Raw genomic sequence first — 22,656 nt, 5'->3', positions numbered from 1 at the left:
TTGATTTTTTTATTTCAAAAAAAAAAAAAAGGGAAAAGGGGAAAGCATTAGGTAGGTAGGTGAAGAATCAAGATCGCTGATATTGGCTACAATCTCAGCTAATTTTTGGTTTGGCATTGACCCATGATATAAACCCACCACCATCCTGCAAAATTTTAAATTTTTATTTATTACAAAAAATTATTTTTCCTTTTTTAAAATTTACTTCAAGAAGCACGTACTATATCAATTTTTTCTCTCCATTTTTAAAAGGGAGAATTGTGTTTTGGGCCCAGCTGGGCCCAAAAATTAATAAAAGATCCTCATAAGTTCCATATTTAAGCCCAACACCTAAAGAAAGTTTACAAATTGAAAAGAAGGATATGAAACATTCAATTTTCCGAAAATGCCCTTTATTGTCAAAAAGAAAAAGAAAACAACTAACTTTCCTACTCTCTTTCATTCTTTTTTTCCCTCTCTCTTTCATCATTCACCTTGTCTTTTTCTCTCACATATTAATTGGTGGGACATGTAAATTAATTCTTTTATAGAAAAGTGTTACTATTTTCATCAATTATTTTTCTCTCAAAAACCATGCCTAATAAATTAAATATTGGAAATCAATGGTTGAAAATGATTATTACTATATTTTTAAAGTAAATATTTTTTAAATACCTCATAATTTTTTTTAAACTTACAAAATATATAATAAATATTTTTTAAACACCTTAAAAAATATATTATTTTTTGGACAATACATTGATATTATCTTAATATATTATTTTGTAACATGATCATTTTTTAACTAATGGTGATAATTAATTTTTAATTGAATAATGTATTATAACTTAATAATTTGAAAAATATTCAAATGCCCTTTTAAATCTAAAATAGATGTGGACTTGATATGGTTTAAATTATTAAATCATGATGTCATTAAGTTAAGCAAATGTATCATATTAAGAGATGTGTATGTAAATTATATCATAATTTTCTCTTTTTTTTTTTATTTTTTTTCCTCATACATGATATCTTTTGTATAAAGTTTTGTAGATGAAAAATAACAAAATCTTTTGTTATGTAAAGAGGCATAACAACACATTAAAATTGAAAAGAGAATATAATGGAACACAAATTAAATGAAAATCACTTTAAATAAGGATATAATAGAAAACATATAAATGTAAGAAAAAACAAGTTTAGATGAAATTTAAAATAAAAATCAAAGAAAATAAATTAAAAGTAATAATATAAAAATTGTAGAATCTTCAAAACTATAATTACAACAAAAAAATTATTTTAAATTAACTTGATAATTTAAATTAATGATTTTTTATAAAAAAAAATTACAAATGTTACAAAGATAATTTTTTATCCTTTTTAATTCTATTTAAATATGATTTTTTTAATATCTTCTAACATTATGTTTATAAAGGTAAAATAATAAAAATATATATTTTATTCGGTTTACTTGTAATAAACACTTTAATTTTGGAATACTCTTTTATAGTTAATGTAACACCCTTATATAATAGTGCAAATTTCATAAATAATTTATGGGTAACAAATAAAATAAAGAAATGATTCAAAATTAACTAAAATTTTTCACAAATGGTAACCTTGTACACCCTTGTACACTTAGTATATTTCCCTTGTACATTTAGTACATTTCCCTTGTACAGTTAGTGTAACATCATTGTACAATGGTGCAATATATCCCTCTTAAGTTGTGTGTCCATGTAAGTATATTAATCTTATTTCTAATGGTTTGGCTAACAAAATAGTGGATGAATTAGGATTAAATTTTTTTTCCCCAAACATTATTACTAAGAAAAGTATCGAAATTTCCATGTGAAAGTTAAATAAATTGCATGACATAGGTATGCAATCTATGGGTGACAAGGAAAATGAAAAAGTGATTCAAAATCGATTAAATTTTTTTATAGATGGTAGTCTTGTACACTCTTGTACACTTAGTACATTTTCCTTGTACACTTAGTACATTTCCCTTGTACAATTAGTGTAATACCATTGTATAATATATTTATCCTAAGTAATATGTCCATGTAGGTATGTTAACCATATTTCTAATGGTTTAACTAATAAAAGGATGGATGAATTAGGGTTAGTTTTTTTTTTTTTCCAAACATCATTATTGGGGAAAGTATTGAAATTTCCATATGGGAGTTAAATAAAGTGCATGACATGAGTATGCAATTTGTGGGTGACAAGGAAAGTAAAGGAGTGGTTCAAAATAGATTGAAATCTTTTATAAATGGTTATGTTATACACTGCTTGTACACTTAGTACATTTCCCTTATACATACTCTTATATAGTGACACAAATTTCATATTCCCGTAGTGCATATATGCCTATATTTGTATTAAACATGATTCTAGTAGTTTGATTAAAAAAATGATGAAAAACTTCAATCCAATTTTTTTATGAACATATTACATTTTTGTGAAAAAAAATATACAATTGACCAATTCCTTTATTTAATTGTGAACATATTATATTTTAAAAATAAAAAAGAATAATTAATAAATGAAATTTAATTCTTTTTATTATCTTAGTATTAAACAAGGTTTTCAATTTTCATTTTTAAAAATATTTTTCATTTTTTTAATTAAATGTATTTTCAAAAAGAGACAATATAGAAAATAAAAATAATTTTTAAAAATAAAAAAATAATAAAAACTAGAAAAATATTTTAAAACCAATCTCAAACATAATCTATATAATTTTTAACTACTTGTTTTTATTTAAAATGAGTAAACATATCATTTAACCCTTTTGTATGAGAAAAAAATCAATCTCTACTATACTATGTATTGATATAATCCATTTCTATATACGAAAACATTTTAGTTGGATATTTAAAATAAAAACTCTTCATCTATCCTCTTTCTCTCTTTTTCTTTTTTCTCATTTCAATAAATTTTCAATTAATTCAAATCATTAAAAAAATTCCTTAATAAACAAATTTGGAACATTCATATAACTTATTACAAAAGTCTATATTCAAAAAATTATTAAACTATGGAAAGAAAAAGATTAAAAAAAAAACTTTAAACTTTTTATTTTATAATAATAAAAAAAATAAACTTTAAAATACTTTTTAGTATAAAAGAAAAAAAATAGTAAATATATTTATTTTAAATAGTGTTTTAATCATTAAATTATTTACTTGTAAAATGTAAAAAATAATTTTTATTCATTTAAATTAATATTTTTTCCAAAAGTATGTTCCAAAATAATTTTTGAATCATTAATATAATTTTTATTTATTTATAATTTAAAAATAGAAAATAATGTTGATTTTTCAATTATTTTTAAAGGAGTTTAAAAAATAATTAAATAAATGAGAATTTTATGGATGGGGCATGTAAAGAGTGGTGGTATAAAGACAAAATGATGGGTGTAAGTAAAAAGGGGTATTTTTGTCTATTCCAACCTTATATCCTTACAATCAATTATAGGTGTTTGGAGGATCTTTTATTAATTTTTGGGCCCAGCTGGGCCCAAAACACAATTCTCCCTTTTTAAAATGACGTTAAAATAAATAGTACAGTTTTTTAAAAGCACACATTCTAAGGTGGCCCACATGAAAAGTATCCGTTGGAAGATTGAACGTTAAGCCAACCGTTGCGTGTTCTATTAAATTCTCTCTCTGCAGTCCTTCTCTCCCAAAAATTCCCAACTCTCTCTACCCTCCATCTCTCCTCAAAGCTGCTGCCTCCGATTCTATTCTCAGTTGAAGAAGAAGGAAGCCATGGGTATGGAGGTGGTGATTTCTCTCCCTCTGATTCTCTTCTCCATAATACTTGGTTTTGGGTGTTACTTCCTTGGAAAAGCCAAAGGCAGAAAGGAGGCGTTCGCCAATGTGCAAGTCTTTGGGGTGCCCACTCCGCCACCAGGCAGCGGTGAAGGTTTTTCTTCACCACCTCCACCCCACAAAAAGCCAGACAACTCAGCCAATGTTTAATTAAGCCTCTTGGGTATATTTGTTTGTGTTGTATTTAGGGGTTTTCCTCGTGGGTGTTAAATTTTTGTATTGATTTGTGTAAATTGGTTGTGGGTTGAAACAATGAATAATATCCATACAAGTAGTGTTGTATTCTTTGATAAGTTTCGGTGAAGTTGAGTGTGATGAGAGCTCTGGGAATTTTGTGGATTGGAGAATTTCTTCATGTGATTATTGTTGCTACGGTTTACATTGTTTGAGAGAGATCTGTACTTAATTTTTTTGGTTTGAAGAAGGAACAATCCTTTCTCCATAAGTAGAGATCAATTTCTGCATATATGCATAATTTCCTTTTCAATTGAGCATATGGGTCTGTCCAAATTGGATGTATTTTTTGAGGTGTTGGTAGGACCCTATCTCACAAACTTTTCTCCATATGTAGAGTTGGAGGAATATGTGCTCTTTTTTTGTCTTTTTGGGTATCAAATTTTGTATAGATTTGGTGTGTTCAAAGCCCAATTTGCATTTCACCTAACGTTTCTCAAAATGTAGAGAGCGTTTATTTCTTTGTGTTGTTTTTGGGAATTGATGGTGTGGTGTTAAATTAAATTGGTGGTGAGATGTTTGCTACTGATATCTTGATATATTTTTAAATTATAGAAGCTTAAATTTAATTTTATTTTCTTTCACATCTTCTTTTTTTCCTTTCCCTTTCCTTATTTTCCTTCAAAATTCCCAAAACCGACATAGAGTTAGGTGGTATGTGAAAAGAGAATTACGTTTGTCTCTCTCTCACAATCACAATCTTCTTTCCATTCGAGGTGGGACATACTTAAATTAATGATCCAAGTAATATGCTATCATTTTAATTTTCATCCCACTCCTTTTTCCTTTTTCCTTTTTCTTTTAAATTTAAGACCACTTGCCAAGTTAAGTTACCCACATCCAATAATAGGGTCTAATATTTTGAAAATGAAATGATTATTATGATCTAGGGAAATACTATTCATGTTTTCTCTTTTTTTTTTTTTTAATGTTTTTTTAAACTTTTGAGTGACATTTTTTTAGTGGAAGCTCAAGTGGGAATCCAATCTCCCTCTACTTTAACTTTGGAATGGACTACGGAACCATTATAAGTTGTTTCATAAAAATCCATTCCTATAAATATTATTTGTAAGGAAGAATCTCAACAACTTTCTCCCAACATGGCCACCTCCTTTTCCTTTTCTGGTTGAAGACAGCTCTTGCTATGAAAATGATAGGGAGGTGACCCGATTCCAACCGAATGTTCGAAGGAATCACAAGAGTTTCAACAGTTATATTTTGCTTTATACCTGGCTCACAAAAGCAGAAGAGTCCGTGTATTACATGGTGTTTGTGCAGGAGTAGGAGTAGGCTCTGTTGAATCAAAGACATGGCTTCATTGATTAGATCATTCTTAAATACTGAGAGAGAGAGAGAATTTCATAATAACACGCAATTCTTTAGTTACATAGCTCATGTTTGCAATGATCCTAGGCTCCTAAAACTGCCCTCTCTATAAAACAGAGAAACATGTACACCAAGTGTCATTCCCTCATCCGTGAACAATTAATTGCAGTCAGTGTAGTTCTTTCTATAACCCTGTTCTTTGTTATCAATTTTCACTGTAAGACAAGATGCCTCTCCCACTTTTGTCTTCTATTCACCAACACAAGTAGTTTCCTAAGACCTTTTCCACCAGCATTAACCCACAAGAATCACACCTTGAATTCTCACTAACAACCCTGCCTACAAGAAGTCAATCCACCTCTATTCCATGTTCCCTGGTTGCCAAGAAAGAATGCAACAGGCCCAACATTTTTACCATATGATGTTAGACCCGATAAACCATTCCAACTTCAATAAGAGAGGTGTGCGGTACCCCGAGTGAAGTTGCTGGACGGCGACAGTTTTGTCTCAAGAACCCGTATACAATGTCGATCACAAACTTCTTCAAGTATGAAGACGTTTCACTTGCCATGACACAGGTATTACCCATCATGTATGCCAGTCCAGCTTCCCTTGCTGCCTCAAGTTCTTCCACTTCCTTGTTGAATCCCACACCTGAAAATCTCACTTTTCTCCGGCTTGTCCCAGTCGCAGCTCCATTCTCTGGTTGCCTGATAACCACATCCACCAGCTGGCTTGATGGCTGCCGAATCGCAGTCATCTCACCTCCATATGCTCGACTCTCAACACAACCATCACTATTTCCCTTCAAAAACTCTGCCACAGAATTTACCACATGACCCTCAAAAGCATAAGTATCCTTCCTTACATCTCTGTAACCATACCTAACAATGCACCGAAAGAGACGATATTCTGGTGAGCCAATGCGGCTGACAAGGACTTGCTCCTCAGCTGGAACTTTTGGAACTGTAAGAGACTGAATAGTCACAAATACGAGGATCTCATGGAAGGCAGGAAAGTTGGTCACAAAGTGAGCAAACATTGGTGGGACCCCTGAGACCACATTGGAGTAGATTAGGCAAATACCACGAACACGTTTTATGCCAAGGCTTGGCCCCAGTGTTAGGAGCGTATCCAGGCATACCTTGTTCTGCAACTCGAAAGAACGTTTCTTCAAAGTCCCATAGTGCCAGATGCTCATAAAAAATAAAACTATCAGGGAGAGAACAATAGGGACCCAGCCTCCTTTGTGGACTTTGGTTATGCATGCGGAGAAGTAGAGCAACTCTATGGATCCAAAAATGATCACAAATGTGATTGCCACCAAAATAGTTCGCTTCCAAACCATAACAATTACAAGAAACATCAAGCAGGTGGTAATCAACATTACAATGATTACCGCAAGTCCTGGTAGAAAATGACAAACATGTCAAAATGCTAATTTGACAAAAAATGGAAATAGAATGGAAATACTAGAAAGGGAAAATACTCATATTATTAGATTTCTAAATTGTTGGGGGTGTCTGTAAGGGGAGGTGGGGAAACAGAGACAGAGATGGAAGTATGTACCATAAGCATTGCCTATCATGTCAGTATCTCTGAAGCCAATGACAACGGCAAGGCACAAGAACATTAGAATCCAGTTCACCTCAGGTATGTAAATCTGCCCATGTATTTGGTTTGATGTATGTATTATCCTAACACGTGGGAAGCAACTCAAAGCCCTACACTGGCTGATGATAGAGAACGTAGCGGAAATAATAGCCTGACTTCCCACCACTGTTGCAAGAGTCGCTATGATAAAGACCGGCCAAAATATAACCTCTGGATGGACAAAACAAGGAATCATGGAATATGGCCCAACAGAAATATTTCTATAACCAATTCTTGGATGCAGAGAAAAGAGGAAAGGTAAAATGTTTAGTTTAGCTTACGGATACTTAGCAACAAAGTTTAGCAGCATGAGAAATCAAACTGAGGATATAAGCCATCAGATATGCTTTTATCATGATCTCTTCCTTTCTCCACTTATAAATGGCAACTTTTCTAAAACATGTGCTTTACCCTATTTATGAGTGTCATGAGAGTTCTGCCATCCTGAAAATTTTAAGTTACCAATAAATTACCCTCTGTTATATGTGGCAATCAAAGTTAACTTTCTTCTCCCAAATACAAATTAATCTTGCTTACTTAATTTTTAAAAGTGAGGTAAAAATTCCAGTTCACTTGGAGCCAAATTTTTCAAAGTAGAGCCATGTGATTACTGTTTCAAGACTCAGATTCTAGCAAAAAAATATGGTGTGCATAGAAATACTAATAATAATCATAATAATATCTTGATTTGAAAGGTATAAAAGTTGGCACCTACCAGGGATGGCTTTGTAGAAGCTGCTCTGAAGGTCCTCTTTGTGCTGGGAAAGATAAGCAGCCTCACCCATATAAGCCAGAATCAAGCAAGGGTACACAAATAGTGTGAATGCAAGCTGCTCATCAGAAAACAACATTTTGTCATCAGTACTCATGTAATTATATTAGTTAACACAATCTGTAACTAGAAATAGTCCAGAGAAATTCATTTCAAACACCAACCTAAGAAAGCTAAATAATAATTGTATGCTAAATTATATTCTATAAACCTATAAAAGAATAAGAAAGATTATTGGAAGGAACTTTAAAGTCACTTATTTGTTTTAAACTCATTACCAAATTACAAGGGACTGATGAAAAAACCTTACCCTGACAGATATCTGAGAGAAATGACCAAGATCCGCAAACATGGCCTCCGCACCTGATGGAAATTTGATCTTTCGCTTATTCTGGAGAAAATCTTACTAAAGAATGAACAGAGTAATAGGAGGAGAAACCAACGAACCAGTAATGCAAAGGACAATGCCTCCAAGAGATCTCCATCCATCTTTTCCAGTCTCCTTGAAAAAATTATATGCATAATATGGTGACAGAGCACTGACAATGCGAGGATTCCAGTGTAGTATGTTGTAAATTCCCACCCCACTGATGCTTAACAGCCAGGCTATCAGGATGGGAGCAAAAAGAAAGCCCACTCTATGGGTTCCATAGTGCTGAAGGGCAAACAGTCCCACCAAAATCACACAAGCAATGCATACAGTATAATCTGCAAATAAGAAACTACATTAAGAAAATACAACTAAACAATACTGATCATAAAGGCACTGCTACACTAGTGTAAACCTGTAGAAAATTAGAAAAACACCACAGGAAATTTTATAGCAATTTTCATTAAGGTGTCCTGATCACTCTATTTGGTTATAGTTTTACAATGCATATCTTTAACTACAAAAGAAATCATGAACCGGTATCCTTAATTTGATGAAGATTAAAATTCAAACCATATTCTCCCACATACTAAGAAGCCAAATGCTAATTTCACTTACTCTCATGTAGATTCGGAATCTTGACTTTAACACCATAAACTGCAGAAAGCACTGTAATAACCAAATACAAACAAATAAATAAGCAAATTGATAAACAAAAAATAAACAAACTCATAACTCATTAATTGTCATAGAAAGCAATCACTCCGACAAAGAAAAGAAATAAATCAATCAGTGCAGTTTAGTAATAGGAAAGCTGCTTAATATTTTGCAATTAATTCTGGGACAATATCAAATCACCAAACCTTAAGAATCTTATTTGATGGCTCTACAGAGAAAACAGCACCAAAATAATTCGCTGTGTGATAAATTATGACTTCTTTGATCATGCTTCTATTTCTTAGTTTCTTGGAAAATTCAAATGCAATCCATGCAATCTTGGAAAATAAAAAAATTACCTGACATCGATGGGGTCAGGACACCATCACCAATAACCATGCCAGTCCCCAGAAGCACAAATAGCAATAATACAATTTGAGAACTCCAATGCTTCTCAAAGAATTGTTTCAAAATAGAACTACTTCTTGTCTCCTTCAAAGATGGCCCAGAGTTGTAAAAAGATGCATTGTCATCTGATGCATGGAAAGTGCTTAAAAGACCCACCTTCGCATGCCGACAGAGTAATGAATATAAAGCAAATGTTCCACCTGCAGCAACAAGGCTCTATAAGGAATTCAAAAGGAAGTCCAAATCTATTTCTGTATATAAAAAGTTCATAGAAGGTTTATCCAAGTCTTTGGGAGCACCTTCACCATTGTCATCTGCTCCTAATACAAATATAATGTACTTGCAGAGAGGGATAAGAGTCAAAGTCCAGAAGACCAAAGAAAGTACCCCAAGAATTTCATCATTGTCCTCGTGAAGTCTCAACCTCCCTGAGAATGTGCTTTTGTAAACATAGATTGGTGATATGCTTAGGTCACCATATACGACCCCAAAACTTTGATATGCCAGACATAAAGTAGTCGTATACAATTTCTGAGATTATGACAAGAAAAAATGCGGTTACAATTTTTTCTAAATTAAAGTAATGAAACAAAAACATGTTGAAAGTAACATTAAAGGGTGATCAAGAAGATTCAAAGAAAACGGTTGTCCTAGTCAAAGGATCTTAAAAGGATTGAAAAGAAATTGATGCTAAAGGTAAAGGCGCGAGAGACTAAAACATCAGTTTAAGATATTAAAAATAATATAAAAAGCAAAAGGCAAGTAACACCAACAAACGTCAGAAGAAACATTCAAGCAGGATGGATACGAAGATGAAAACAAAAAAAGGGATAGAAGTAAAAAGGAGAATGATTACAGTGACAAAAATTGCATCCAAGACAAAATAAAACCAAATCCTGAAATGCATACAAAAAAAAGGACAAGAGATTTAGACAGAAGATAAAATTTAAAGTAACAATTGTCTAATATTTTATTGTTTAATTAAAATATTTTTGTTATAAATGGTTATATCAACTTTCTTTCCAAAGACGTAGGATTAAAAGAATAACCAAATATTCAGACAAAATCGTCTTAAAGCATTTTGTATAAAGATACAAAGTTTGAGAACAAGGACTTGTTTTTTAGGAAAAAAGGGGCTATAATTGCATTCTACAAATGAAAGTGTTAATGTGAAGTGCACTCAGTAAGACTGAGAATTTTTGAAAATTTTTAAGTGAAACTCTGTTAAAAATAAAAATCATTTACACTATCAAGCAGATTGAATTTATGGAACCACTTTCAATGCTTAATATGCTTATTAAACAATCCTGAGTTTCATCCAGAACCAGCAGAATGATATACAGGCATATTAACACAACCAATATAATGGAAATATTAGGCTTCTTTAGAACTTCCTTAGGAGCTCCAAAAAAAAAAAAAAAGTATTCCTTTCTCAAGTTGTTTTTAGCGTTTTTCTTTCCTTCAGCATTTCCCCCCTTTTTTTGAGGTTTAAAAGAGCCTTAACAAAGATAAGAAGGAAATGACTTTAGTAACTCAAAACATTAGTAAAAAACTAAGAATGCCAATATCCATATTTGCACTTCCCATGTGGATCTGCAGATTGGTTTGAAGTTTTAATTTAGTGGCTAAATTTGGACGTTTGTCTTAATTTGGTTGTTAAGAGTTAGACTTTTTCCCAAGGTGGGACAGACCAAACATGTGTTCAACATGTTTCAATCAAGTTGAAAGTTCATTAACTTTGAATATGTTTCACATGCAGCACATTTCACACCAGAAGGCTCTTATGCTACAAGGCTTTAGAGGTGTCCTATTAGCTAGGCTTGCACTAGCCGGCTAGCAAGTGTCCATAGGCTCCAAAAGAAAGGCCCCAAAGTGGCTCATACAACCAAACTCCAAAGCTCACAATTCATCAGCTTGGAATTTGCTAAGGCTATTTTGGATCTCAAAATCTTAGAGAGAAGAAAAAATTAACAGGAAAACCAATTCATCATATTTGGGTGTAATGAAAAACAGAAAGCAAAATAATATATGATGGAAAGTGCAGGGAAAATCACACATCTTAAAACTCCTCGTTCTAAAGAAACTAGGAAAAAAGGAAGAGAAGAACTCAAACTTGTAGTTTATTTTCCATCTTGCTTTTCTTTTCATTTTTTCTCTTATCTTTCCCTCACACCTTCCAAAAATCCAAACAAACCTATGCCCAACACTTTGATCCCTCAGGAGTCAGGACTACAGTTTACTAAATTATTCTCCAATGTCCACCATCCATGTGGCTAACCTCCTCTCGTGCTAAGAACCTCTACAAACATGGGGGTAACAATTAAACCTCTAAATTTGAAAATTAAAACACGAGAAAAAGAAGAAATTAAAACAGGTGAAAAAGAAGGAAAAAAATGAGTTTATGGCTTAACAATCTTGGTACACTGAAATGCTGGTTACTCTAAAAGGCCCATTTGCTTGCCAAGAAGAGATTATTAAAAACAAATTATGACTTCAAACTTATTTAAATCTAGACCACTAATTTCTTTTAGACCTCTATCAAATAAGTATAAAAAAAATTAAAAGAGGGAAAAAAACTTTTCATAGGCAGCAGACCAAGAATCCCAGAAGCAAAATTCTGGATGAATTTGTTAGGCTACAAATAGACCAAACTTCAAATCCTCTCCAAACTTTTCAAGTGAACTAAAATCAACATGAAGGTCAAGGTCTAAGATTCCAACAAGGTCAAGTGAGCATTTTCCCAAGAACCTAACAGAACATCGGAGTCCATGTAGAGTTCTTTAAACATATAATCCAACATAGACTGAACTTCAAAATTAGAGTCAAATCAAAGGTAAAGGTTTCAGATTCTTTCACTAGCATTTTTTGGTTATCAGAAAGGGGAAGCCAGTGAAAGAAAAGGAAAACAACTAAAATGATGCTTCAAAAGAGAAGCCAATTTCGAACATTTCCCTTTCCCTCTCCTCACTTTTCCAAGACTAAAACAGAACCTAAAACACCAACAAGGTTTCAAAAAAACACCCAGTTTAATCACACAACTCAAAAATGACAAAAGAAGATACACATGGGTAACAGAAAAAAACAATATAAAACAAATCCAGAAGGAAAAAATTTGAAAAAGCTATACCCAACTGAAAACTGCACAAACTTTAACAAGAAAATATACAAGCAATTAATTACAGAAACAATTAAACGAACTTTCATGTATGGAAACTGCACTAAAACAAAATCCAACCGAAAATTCAAATCAGAAAAACCTTAAGAACAGAATTTTTTTGAAAAAACAAAAAAATACAAGTTAAACACGCTATAACATGTGAAAAATCACACTAACAATCAAACAGAATTCAATATGAGAATTACAGCAACAACTAAACAATCTCGAGTACATTGAAATTCATCTAAAACGAAACCCAACTGAAAATTCAATTCATAAAAAAAAGAAAAAAAAAAATCACCAGCTTGGAGTCCCGGGTGGAAGAAGCGGATTCAGGATCCATACTCCTCAGAAACCCAGTAAAGCCTCCAAAAACTCGAAACCCTAATCCCAAAATATACAAACTGAAGGGAAGTAGAAATTAGAAAAGTCTATAACATAAGGAAGTGAAGCAGAAGAGAGAGAAAGTCCATTAGACTTTTATAGAGAGAAAGAAAGAGAGAGTAATAAAAATAGAGGGGAACGTGTGAGGAAAGAAACAGTGATTATTTTCTTTTGTTAAAGGGCGCCAAAAACCTTTACACTTATATATTTTTTTAATGGGAGTTGTTGGTTTTTGTTATTTGGTGAGTCCTTTTCATTTGTAATGTTGTGATATCATATTTTATTTTTGAGTCAAGATTATCAACCATCATATTTGGGTCTGTGGGGACATTCGGATTTATTGGTCTTGATAGGGAGGGGGATATCATAAATTCAATTTAAAAGGAATTTTATAATGTTTTTTTAATATATATACCTTGAATTTTGGGATTTCTTGAATTTATAGAAATTAAATAAATAAATAAATCCCATTGGCTTTATAAAACGAATTATCGAAATAATTTGATAAAACAAGTTATTTTTAGACAATAATAAATAAAATTAGTAGTTCTGTAAAATATAAATTCCTTATAATTTGATAAGAATGCATGATTAAAATGGAAAATCATTTTTTTTTAATTAGAAATCAGAATTTTTGAGGGAAGAATCCAAATTTTTTAGAGAAAATCAGAACTTTTAAATGAAAAATTAGAATTTTTTTAATAAAAAATTAGAATTTTTGAGGGAAGAATCCAAATTTTTTTAATGGAAAATTAGAATTTGTTTGAGGGAAAATCAGAATTTTGAAAGAGGGAATCATACTTTTTAGGGAAAGAAATCAATTGTCTTAGAAAAGAATAGGAGCGTGACTAAAATTAAAAAAAAAAAAAGAAAGAGATTTTTTGCTTTTTAAAAGAAATAAGCGAGGATATTTTTAAGGAAAGATGTAAAGAGAACATTCTAGAAATCTTATTCCGTTTTTTTAGGAGACCAGCACAACAAAGACGACGGGAAAAAACTCAAAGGGGCCTTTTTTTTATAATTTTTCCCCACTTTCTCTGTCTTACACACACATCTCTCTCATTCTCTCATCCTTATTCTCCAATTCTACTCATACACGGCAGCTACAACAAAGAGACCCAAAAAAAACAGGGAGAAGAAGAAAAAGAAGGATTTTTGTGATAGAAGAATTGAAAGGATTAGAGCGGTATAGGGATATTGGTAATTGTTTTTGAAATTATTTTTTGAGAATAATTTTTTAAAATTATTTTATGATGTTTTATAGAATAAAAAGTTATTTGAAAATCTAAAATGTTTTTAATATTTTTAGATATATTTTAAATTTTTTTATTTTTTAGTATTTTATTTTTAAGGAAAGACGTAAAGAGAACGTTCTAGAAATCCTATTCCTTTTTTCTTGGGAGATTAGCACGACAAAGAAGAGGGGAAAAAACTCAAGGGGCTTTTTTTTTTTTTTTTATAATTTTTCCCCACTTTCTCTCATTCCGTCATCTTCATTCTCCAACTCTACCCATACGTGGCAGCTACAACAAAGAGAGGAAAAAGAGAGGAGAAGAAAAAGAAGTATTTTTTTTTTTATAAAGAATTGAAAGAATTAGAGAGGTATGGGGCTATTGGTTATTATTTTCGAAAATAGTTTTTGAGAATAATTTTTTAAAATTATTTTATGATGTTTAGTAGAATAAAAGGTTATTTGAAAACTTAAAATGTTTTTAATCTGTTTTTAATATTTTTAGATATATTTTAATTTTATTTTATTTTAGTATTTTATTTTTAATCATTCTATATGTTTATATAATTATTTTTTAAAATAACTTTCAAAAAACAAGTAAAAATAATATAAAATAATTATTTTTTAAAAAATAGTTTTTGGTTACCAAACATTTTTTAATGGTTTTTTTCTTTTGGAGAATAGAAAATTGTTTTGGAAAAATTTATCAAACAAACCCATATTTTCTACTTTATTTATTTGTTTATTTGGTATACTTTTTGTTTTACTTAATTGTTTCTTTATTTATTTTTATTATTGTATTGTAATTAAATGGAAGAGTGTGATGATTTGCATGGTTTGGTTTAGATAAATGAGATTGGGCCTATATAATTCAGACAACTATTTATTGTACCATAAATTTTAAATCCTTACTTTATTTTATTAATATATTTGTTTATTTGTTGTATATTTACATTAAGAAAAAAAATTAATTAATTTTGTGAGATTTTGGGTCATTGTTATTTATTAATATGAAACAAAATTGCAAAATCATTTTTTTTAATTAATCTTGTAAAATTATGTAAATTGAAATCATTCCTCATAATAATTGTCACTAAAATCAAAGAGTCATTTTTATTTTAACATTAATAAAGACAAGAATCATTTTTAAGTAAATTTTGTGAGGTTGTATGAATTGCTATTGTCTTTATATGTTTACATTAATAAAAAAAATTCTAACTAATTTTGTGTAATTATATTTACATTTACCCCTTTTATCTCTAATTCCCTAGTCTCAGTTGATGTTGTTTCCCTTGATCTCATATTTGATATGAGACTTGTTGCTTTGTTTGTTCTCCAATCGAGCTAGTGATTCGATGTAGGGTTTAGTGATGGACTATATGTATGTTTGGGAGCACTCTAGAGACTTGTATAACCTAGAGATAGATTTTAGGATGCTTGTGTGACCAATGTGTTCCCTTTGTTGTTTTAGATTTATAGGTTTTTTCGGATAAACCGACACCATTCACTATACACTTTAAATCACCTCTGATTATTGATGTTAGTTCATTGAATCTTGTTTATATGTTGATAATTTAGTTCCTTTTAATGTTTGGTCATAGAAGTCTTTTTAGATAGTGACTTTTTCTCCATTGAAGATCAAGAGTTGTTGTTCGTCCAACCGGGAAGTCAGAAGTACTTATAAAAAGGTTTGAATTATTGCAAGTTAGGCTCCATTGAGGTATAAAGAGAATTGGTCTTGTTTTGAAATTAAAATGATTTAAAATTTGACTTTTTAAAAAGGGTAGGGCCACTCAAGCAATCTAAAGGGCTCAAACACTTAGGATCACTCAAGCCGTTTTTATCGCTCAAGCGTTTGAGGTGCAAAAGCAATGGGTGAGTTAGCTCAAGCGGTCATGTTGATTCTGTCGAGATTTTTCACACAAATTTGATTTATAACTCTTCCAAAAGCGAAACTCTTTGGAAGAGGATCTCCAAGAGAAAAAACCTAACATGTCACACCATTCCCTGATCTCTCATTCAAGGATTCAATATTTGAATCTTAGGTTAAAGACCTTCATCCCTTCAATGAGGTTGAAGTGATCCCTGGAGCAATCGAGGGTTGTTGTGTCGCAGACGTGAATCAAATTGTAGGTACTGAAGAGTAAGTCTTTAGGGCAAAGCTGTTAGGTAAATCTGTGTAATTTGATTTCGTATAATGGATTTAGATTAGTATGTCTTAGACCTCATGGTTTTTTATATTCACAATTAGTGTGAGGGTTTTTCACGTAAAAATCTTTGTGTTTCATTGTTTATGTCTTTTTATGTGATATTCTATTTGAATTGCCTATAATAGAAAGAATGGATTATCCCTAACATCTCACATGGTATCCCTAAAAGATAAAAATCATATTTTTATACTTAAATATTTCAAGTATAGCCCATTGGGTTATATAGGGTATCTTTGATATCTCTTAGGATAAAAAAAATGAGGATAATATATATAAATCTTTATTTTAAATTTTAAAATCACTCATTCACCCCTCATCTAGGTGTCCCTTATTGGACTTTTGGTATTTTAATTGGTATTAGAGCTTGATAAAAATAAAAAATAAAAAACAATTCTTTATCTCATTGATTAACAATCCAATTTTTTATTTTTTTATTTTTTATTGATCACATAGGATAAAAATCAAATTTTTATTGATCCTATAAGTCCGATATGGAATAATCTAAAAGTGGTGCCCTTTGATGGGAATAAATATTCCCATTGGAAAGCTTGAATAATTTTTTTCCTTAAAATGCAAGGCCAAAGGGTATGGAATTTAGTAAAATATGGATGGAGACCCCCTTTGTGCTCAAGGAAGATTAACAAAAGAACTGAAACCAAAACACAAATAGGACAAAGCCGACAATGAAAGTAATGAAGCCAATGCTAACGCTTTATTTAGTATTTTTAATAGAGTTTGTTCAGACAAATTTCATAGGATAGCAAATTGTAAATGTGCGAAGGAAGCATGAGATATTCTTCAAGTCACTCATGAAGGTAGGTTTGCTGTAAAGATTTTTAAATTGCAAATGTTTGCCACTAAATTTTAGAATATTAGAATACATGAAAATAAAAAATTTTCTTCCTTCTATTATGAATTAATTGATGTTGTTAATTGTTCCTTTAACCTTGGAGAACCTATTTCAAATTCTAAGGTTGTAAGAAAAATATTGAGATCTCTACCAGAGATATTTAAACCTAAGATTACTACCATAGAGGAGAGCAAGGACATTGATTCTAAAGAATTGATGAACTTGTTGGCTTCATACAGACATATGAGATGACCCTATCTAGTTCTCAAAACCCTAAAGACTTTACCTTTAAGGCTTTTGAGAATAAGGAGAAAGATACTGAAATGCCATATAATATAACTAGGGATGAATTGACTCCTATGGCTAAAAGAATAATAAATAAAAAAAGGTCATGAAATTCAATAAAAGCTTTTACAAAAATCAAGAATCTGGAAAAGGAAAGAGACCTAATGAACAATCATCCAAAGAAAAGGATAAAGGTTCCTCTAAAGGTAAGAAGTTGAATGTTTTAATTGTGGAGATCCGGGACACTATGCTAATGATTGTCCTAACCCCAAAGTTATCGAAAAGTCCAAGCTACTTGGAGTGATATTAACTCTTAAAATAGTGGTTCCACAACTTTTGAAGATGTAAGATACGATCCTAATAACTTTTTAGCATTTATTGCATCTATGGAATCCATGCATGATAGTAATTGAGATAGCGATGGTGATGATGAGTTCATTGATGATCAAAAGGCCGAATTCTTAAATAATATTATTGTTGAGCATGAAAAACTTATTAAGAACTATCTTAGTGATCATGATATTCTTGAAGCTTAAAAAACCAAGATTGATGTGTTAAAAGAAGAAAATACTAATTTACTTAAGCAAATTAGATTTCTTGAGTCTAAACATCATTCTCTCCTTAAGAATTATAATGCTCTCACTCAAGAGATAAAAAATAATAAGTCTTCTTCATCTGTGAATAATATTTTTCACCCTAGAACAAAAGTGATGGGAAATGAAATAAAACTAATCAGAAACTTAGAAGTCAACCAAGTTCTTCTAAGTTACCACCTAGGACTAAACAAGTCTGGTTGAGAAATGATAAGGTTAAATGTCAAGTTGTGTTCAATGCTCTTAAAGCTAAATCTTCCAATGAGTGGAACTTTGATAGTGGTTGCTCTAAACACATGACAAGAGACAAAACCTTTTTCACATCTCTTAAGGATTATAATGGTGGGATAGTTACTTTTGGATATGGGAGCTTAGCTCTTGTGAAAGGCAAGGGAAGTATATCTTTTCCCTAGTTGTCCTAAATTAAATGGAGTTCTCTATGTAGATGGACTAAGGCAAACCTCTTAAGCATTAGTCAAATCTGTGACAAAGACCATAGGGTGAACTTTTGCCAAGACTTATGTGAGGTAGTTAATAAAGAGGAAAAAGTCATTATCACAAGACATAGGACGGTTGATAATTGTTATGCAATAAATATTTTCTCTAGAATACCTCTTATGTGTAGTAAGGCAAAGCTAGATCTTACCTAACTTTAAAATTTGATTTTTTTTTTTAAAATGGCAGGACTACTCAAGCAACTTAAAGCGCTCAAGTTTTTAAGACCGCTCAAGTCGTCCTTACCATTTAGGCGTTGAGGTACTCAAGCAGTGGGTAAGTTAGCTCGAGTGGTCATGTTGATTCTGCTAAGATTTTTCACACAAATTTCATTTATAATTCTTCCAAAACTGAAACTCTTGGGGCTTTTGCCTATAAATACCTCTCTATTAACCCCTTAAGGGTAGGAGAGTGGAGAGACTGTAAAGAGATTGCTTTGAGATCATTGAGAGACCTTTCATTCTTTAAAGAGGATCTCATAGAGAAAAAGCCTAACATGTCACACCATTCCCAATCTCTCATTCAAGGATTCAATCTTTGAATCTTGGGTTGAAGACCTTCATCCCTTCAATGAGGATGAAGTGATCCACTGGAGCAATCAAGGGTTGTTGCGTCGCAAATGTGAATTAAATTGTAGGTATAGGAGAGTAAGTCTTTAAGGTAAAATTGTTAAGTAAATCTATGTAATTTGATTTCGTATAGTGGATTTAAATTAGTAGGTCTTAGACCTCGTGGTTTTTTATCTTCATAGTTAGTATGAGAGTTTTCCACGTAAAAATCTTTATGCCTCATTGTTTATATCTTTTTATTTGATATTTTGTTTGAATTGTCTATAATAGAAAGAATTTATTATCTTTAACAACTTGTAAGGTATCCTTAAAAGATAAAAATCATATTTTAATACTTAAAGATTTCGAGTATAGCCCATTTGGTTATATAGGGTATCCCTGATATCTCTCAGGATAAAAATTGGGGATAATACATATAAATCTTTATTTTAAATTTTAAAATCACTCATTCACCCCCTTTATGGGCATTCCTTATTAAACTTTCAGTATTTTAGTTAAGAGATGTGAGAGTCCTTCACCATTAGGAACCCCCCTTGGGATGTGAGGAGTATGTGAGTTTGAATATTAGTTGGATCACTCTTAGTTTGTTGTTACATCCTGCTTGTTGCTTTAGGATATGCTTATCGATCATGATCATTCTTTTGTAGTTACTCCATCTCCGTTTGATGTATTTGATTCCATTTTCAACTCGATGCTCATCATGTTATTTATAGAAAAGTAAAAAGCATGGTTTTCATATTTATATCATTTTTGAAAGATTCGCCTTAATCACCTTATTATTTTCTTTTATTGGAGCTCGATTTCAAAGTTGAATTAAAGATATTGTGCTTGAGATGAAGTATCAATCTTGTGATAGTGTCATTTTTCACACCTATTTTATTTTGGATTATTGATGAAAATTCACTAGTCACATTTGTAGCCCTCTCGTAGTGGATACCCTTATGACTTTAGAGTTTTTATCATAGATCCAAATTTTGGAATGACACCTCATGATCATGTGTTTATCTTATGTTGTATTATTGTCTTTAAGGTCTTCTCTTGTGTCTCATCCATTTTGGTGTATCATTTGCATGATAGGGAGTTAGTCTATGCGTAAGTCAATTGAGTATAGAGTCATAGCCTTGGAGAGGATGTGTTCGTCATTGAGGCATCACGATTGTTTTGTCAAGTTCATTGTTAGTCTAGTGTTGTAGTCTACAGTCCATGTTGAGAGTCCTTTGAAGTCCTTTACTTTCCGTATAGGATGTAGTCATTGTTTCATTTAGTGATAAGTTATTTTTTCTTATGAGAGAATGAATGTTTATGCATTAAGGCTTAACATTTTCGTAACGTCTCAATAAAGTTGGGGTGGTCATGTTTGTAACCACCTAAGTAGAGTCCTTAATAATCTATAGGTAATGAGATCTTAAGAAAGGAAACTCAAAACTAAATAGAAGATTTGAGATTTTCATTCTCATTAATTCTTCTATCTCATCTTTCATTTCATTCATCCTTTTGACTTAGTAATTGGAGAAGGTATTCTAAATGCAACTATAATAATATGTCGAAAGTGAAAAGGAGTTTATTTTGATGAGTATCTTTGGTGGAGAAGGTTGTAAGGATTGCATCCTCTACAACAATAAAAAGGAAAGAAATTTATTAAATTAATTGTTGGAATGGACTTTTTCTATAAAAATTAGATGAAAAACATTAATTTATTAAGGTCATATATATGGAAAAATTTGTAGTACAAAAGAGGTATGATATAGAACATTTACTAAAAGTAATTTTTCTCAACTTTTACTTATTCAACTAACAATTAAGGTGAAGAAGGGTCAGAAACAATGAATCTCTTTATGATAAATAGATTCGTTTTACAAGTTCGTTATTACGGGTAGTTCCTACAAAGGATCAAATAAAGTCAATTGATTAGGATAAAATTATATCCCTTAGGAACTGTACATGCACCTTTTGATGCATATGGTTAAAAAAAGTTATTAAAAAAAATCAATGCGTAGATCTCAACCCTCTTATTTTTTTATAGCAAGCTCTTTCTATAACGAGGGAGCATTGAACCAACTTATCATTGATGAATTATTTCATCAAGATCCAATCCAAATCATGATGCCATTTTCTTGTTTCTAAATGGCCCTTCTTAATTTTTTTAGGTTTATACGCTACTTTAGGTAAAAATCCGATCAACTTCAATTTGCACATATAGGATAAATGCCCTTAATACCATTTCTTTTTATGACAACTTCCTTTTTTTATTTCATGTCTTCATCAAACATTTGACATATTCATCCTATTACTAGATTGATTAACAATTTGAGATCACTCCTATTTGTATTTTTAAATAAAATCATTTATGATACAATATAGTAATCATATATTACCAATTAGATTTTTTATAGACAGAGCCTATATACTTCATGTTCATATTTGAATAAAATGAATAAAAGACTATTACCTCAAGATAATAAGACCTTCAACTTATATTTTCTTCGTCACAAAAATAAAATTCATCTTCATCAAACTAAGTTATAAATTTTTTTAACTTTTCATTATTCTCCTTATTACTTTGTTCACTTAAATCTATTAATGATTATTTTATTTATTAAGTTATAAAATTATATAAAAATATCTCTTTAAAATAATAATCGATTAGTTAAAAAAAAGTTGGAAAGTTTTCATATTTTTGAGATGTATGTAATCCAAACTCATTTAAACATTTTCTTCTACCTACATTTATTTTTTTAACCAATATCTTATTTTCTATTTTATCTTTTAATATCCATGTGTTAATAAATTCTTAGTATAAGTATATACATGTATGTGTGTAAAACATGCATATTTTTCTTTCTTGTGCTTTTGATACTTTTTGTGTTTAAAATTATTAAATATTTATTTTAAAAAAATTGAAATGTCCATTCCTTTTTTAGATATTATCTTATATTGGTTAAAAAAGGTTAGAAATGTATATTCATATAAGTGCTATATGTAGTGATATGCCACTAGAAAATGCAATGAAAAGCTTTGTAAAGTAGTTGACTCAAAAGGGAAAAAGAAGCCTATATAGCTTATTATAGGGAATTTAATATCTTTATGCACGTGAACTCACTTTATTCCATGTAAGGGTTGTCATTACTTCTCAATGTTTCATTCTCTATTGTCCATCTAAGAATCTCTAGGTTCTTTTGTTTTGGCCAAATGATCAAAATGGATAGTCGGTCATTGAAAAACTTCCTTGCTCTCAATTTCTAACCAAGTTTTTTATACAAAATTTCTTTTGGTTTTGTGTGGAGATCATTTAAAATACTAGATAAAAAGGAAAATAAATTATTTATATGATTTGACATTAAAATTAAAAATAAAAAATAAAATATAAGAAAAATTATTTAAGAAATGGACTCTATATATATATATATATATATATATATATATAACTTTTTGTCATGATTTTTTTGCTATAAACTAAATTTCGTGACAAAATGTCACTTTTAACCATAAATTCATCTTTCATTATTAAAAACATGATAGAAATAATTTTTACAATACGACATTTTGTCATGATGTGGACCCCGCATTTCGGCTCATGCGTTTCCCACTTGATGGCGAGCTCGATTTTTATTTTTATTTGAAAATTTGATTTTTATTGATTATTT

At 30.7% G+C, this 22,656-nt stretch overlaps 1 protein-coding gene across 2 annotated transcripts; it reads right to left on the bottom strand.

The window, feature by feature from the left end:
* Positions 1-5,348: 5,348 nt before the first annotated feature.
* LOC100249626 (probable potassium transporter 13) lies at positions 5,349-12,924 on the bottom strand. Of its 2 annotated transcripts, none has more exons than XM_010647661.3 (9): positions 12,697-12,924; positions 9,538-9,769; positions 9,190-9,438; positions 8,792-8,842; positions 8,251-8,511; positions 8,114-8,166; positions 7,747-7,861; positions 6,948-7,202; positions 5,349-6,785 (listed from the first exon to the last, which is right to left on the bottom strand). In XM_010647661.3, exons 1-9 carry the CDS (start codon positions 12,736-12,738, stop codon positions 5,803-5,805), a joined length of 2,241 nt encoding a protein of 746 aa, XP_010645963.1. In that variant the 5' UTR covers positions 12,739-12,924; the 3' UTR covers positions 5,349-5,802. The 2 variants fall into 2 exon arrangements, with proteins under 2 accessions (XP_010645963.1, XP_010645964.1); XM_010647662.3 differs by having other exon boundaries at positions 9,190-9,454; positions 9,626-9,769.
* Between the last annotated feature and the right edge of the window lie 9,732 nt (positions 12,925-22,656).

Source organism: Vitis vinifera, chromosome 10 (assembly GCF_030704535.1).
Source record: "Vitis vinifera cultivar Pinot Noir 40024 chromosome 10, ASM3070453v1".
Classification (NCBI taxonomy): Eukaryota; Viridiplantae; Streptophyta; class Magnoliopsida; order Vitales; family Vitaceae; genus Vitis; species Vitis vinifera.
Note: the sequence above shows the minus strand (reverse complement) of the source record. Positions and strands in the feature narration are given on the sequence as shown.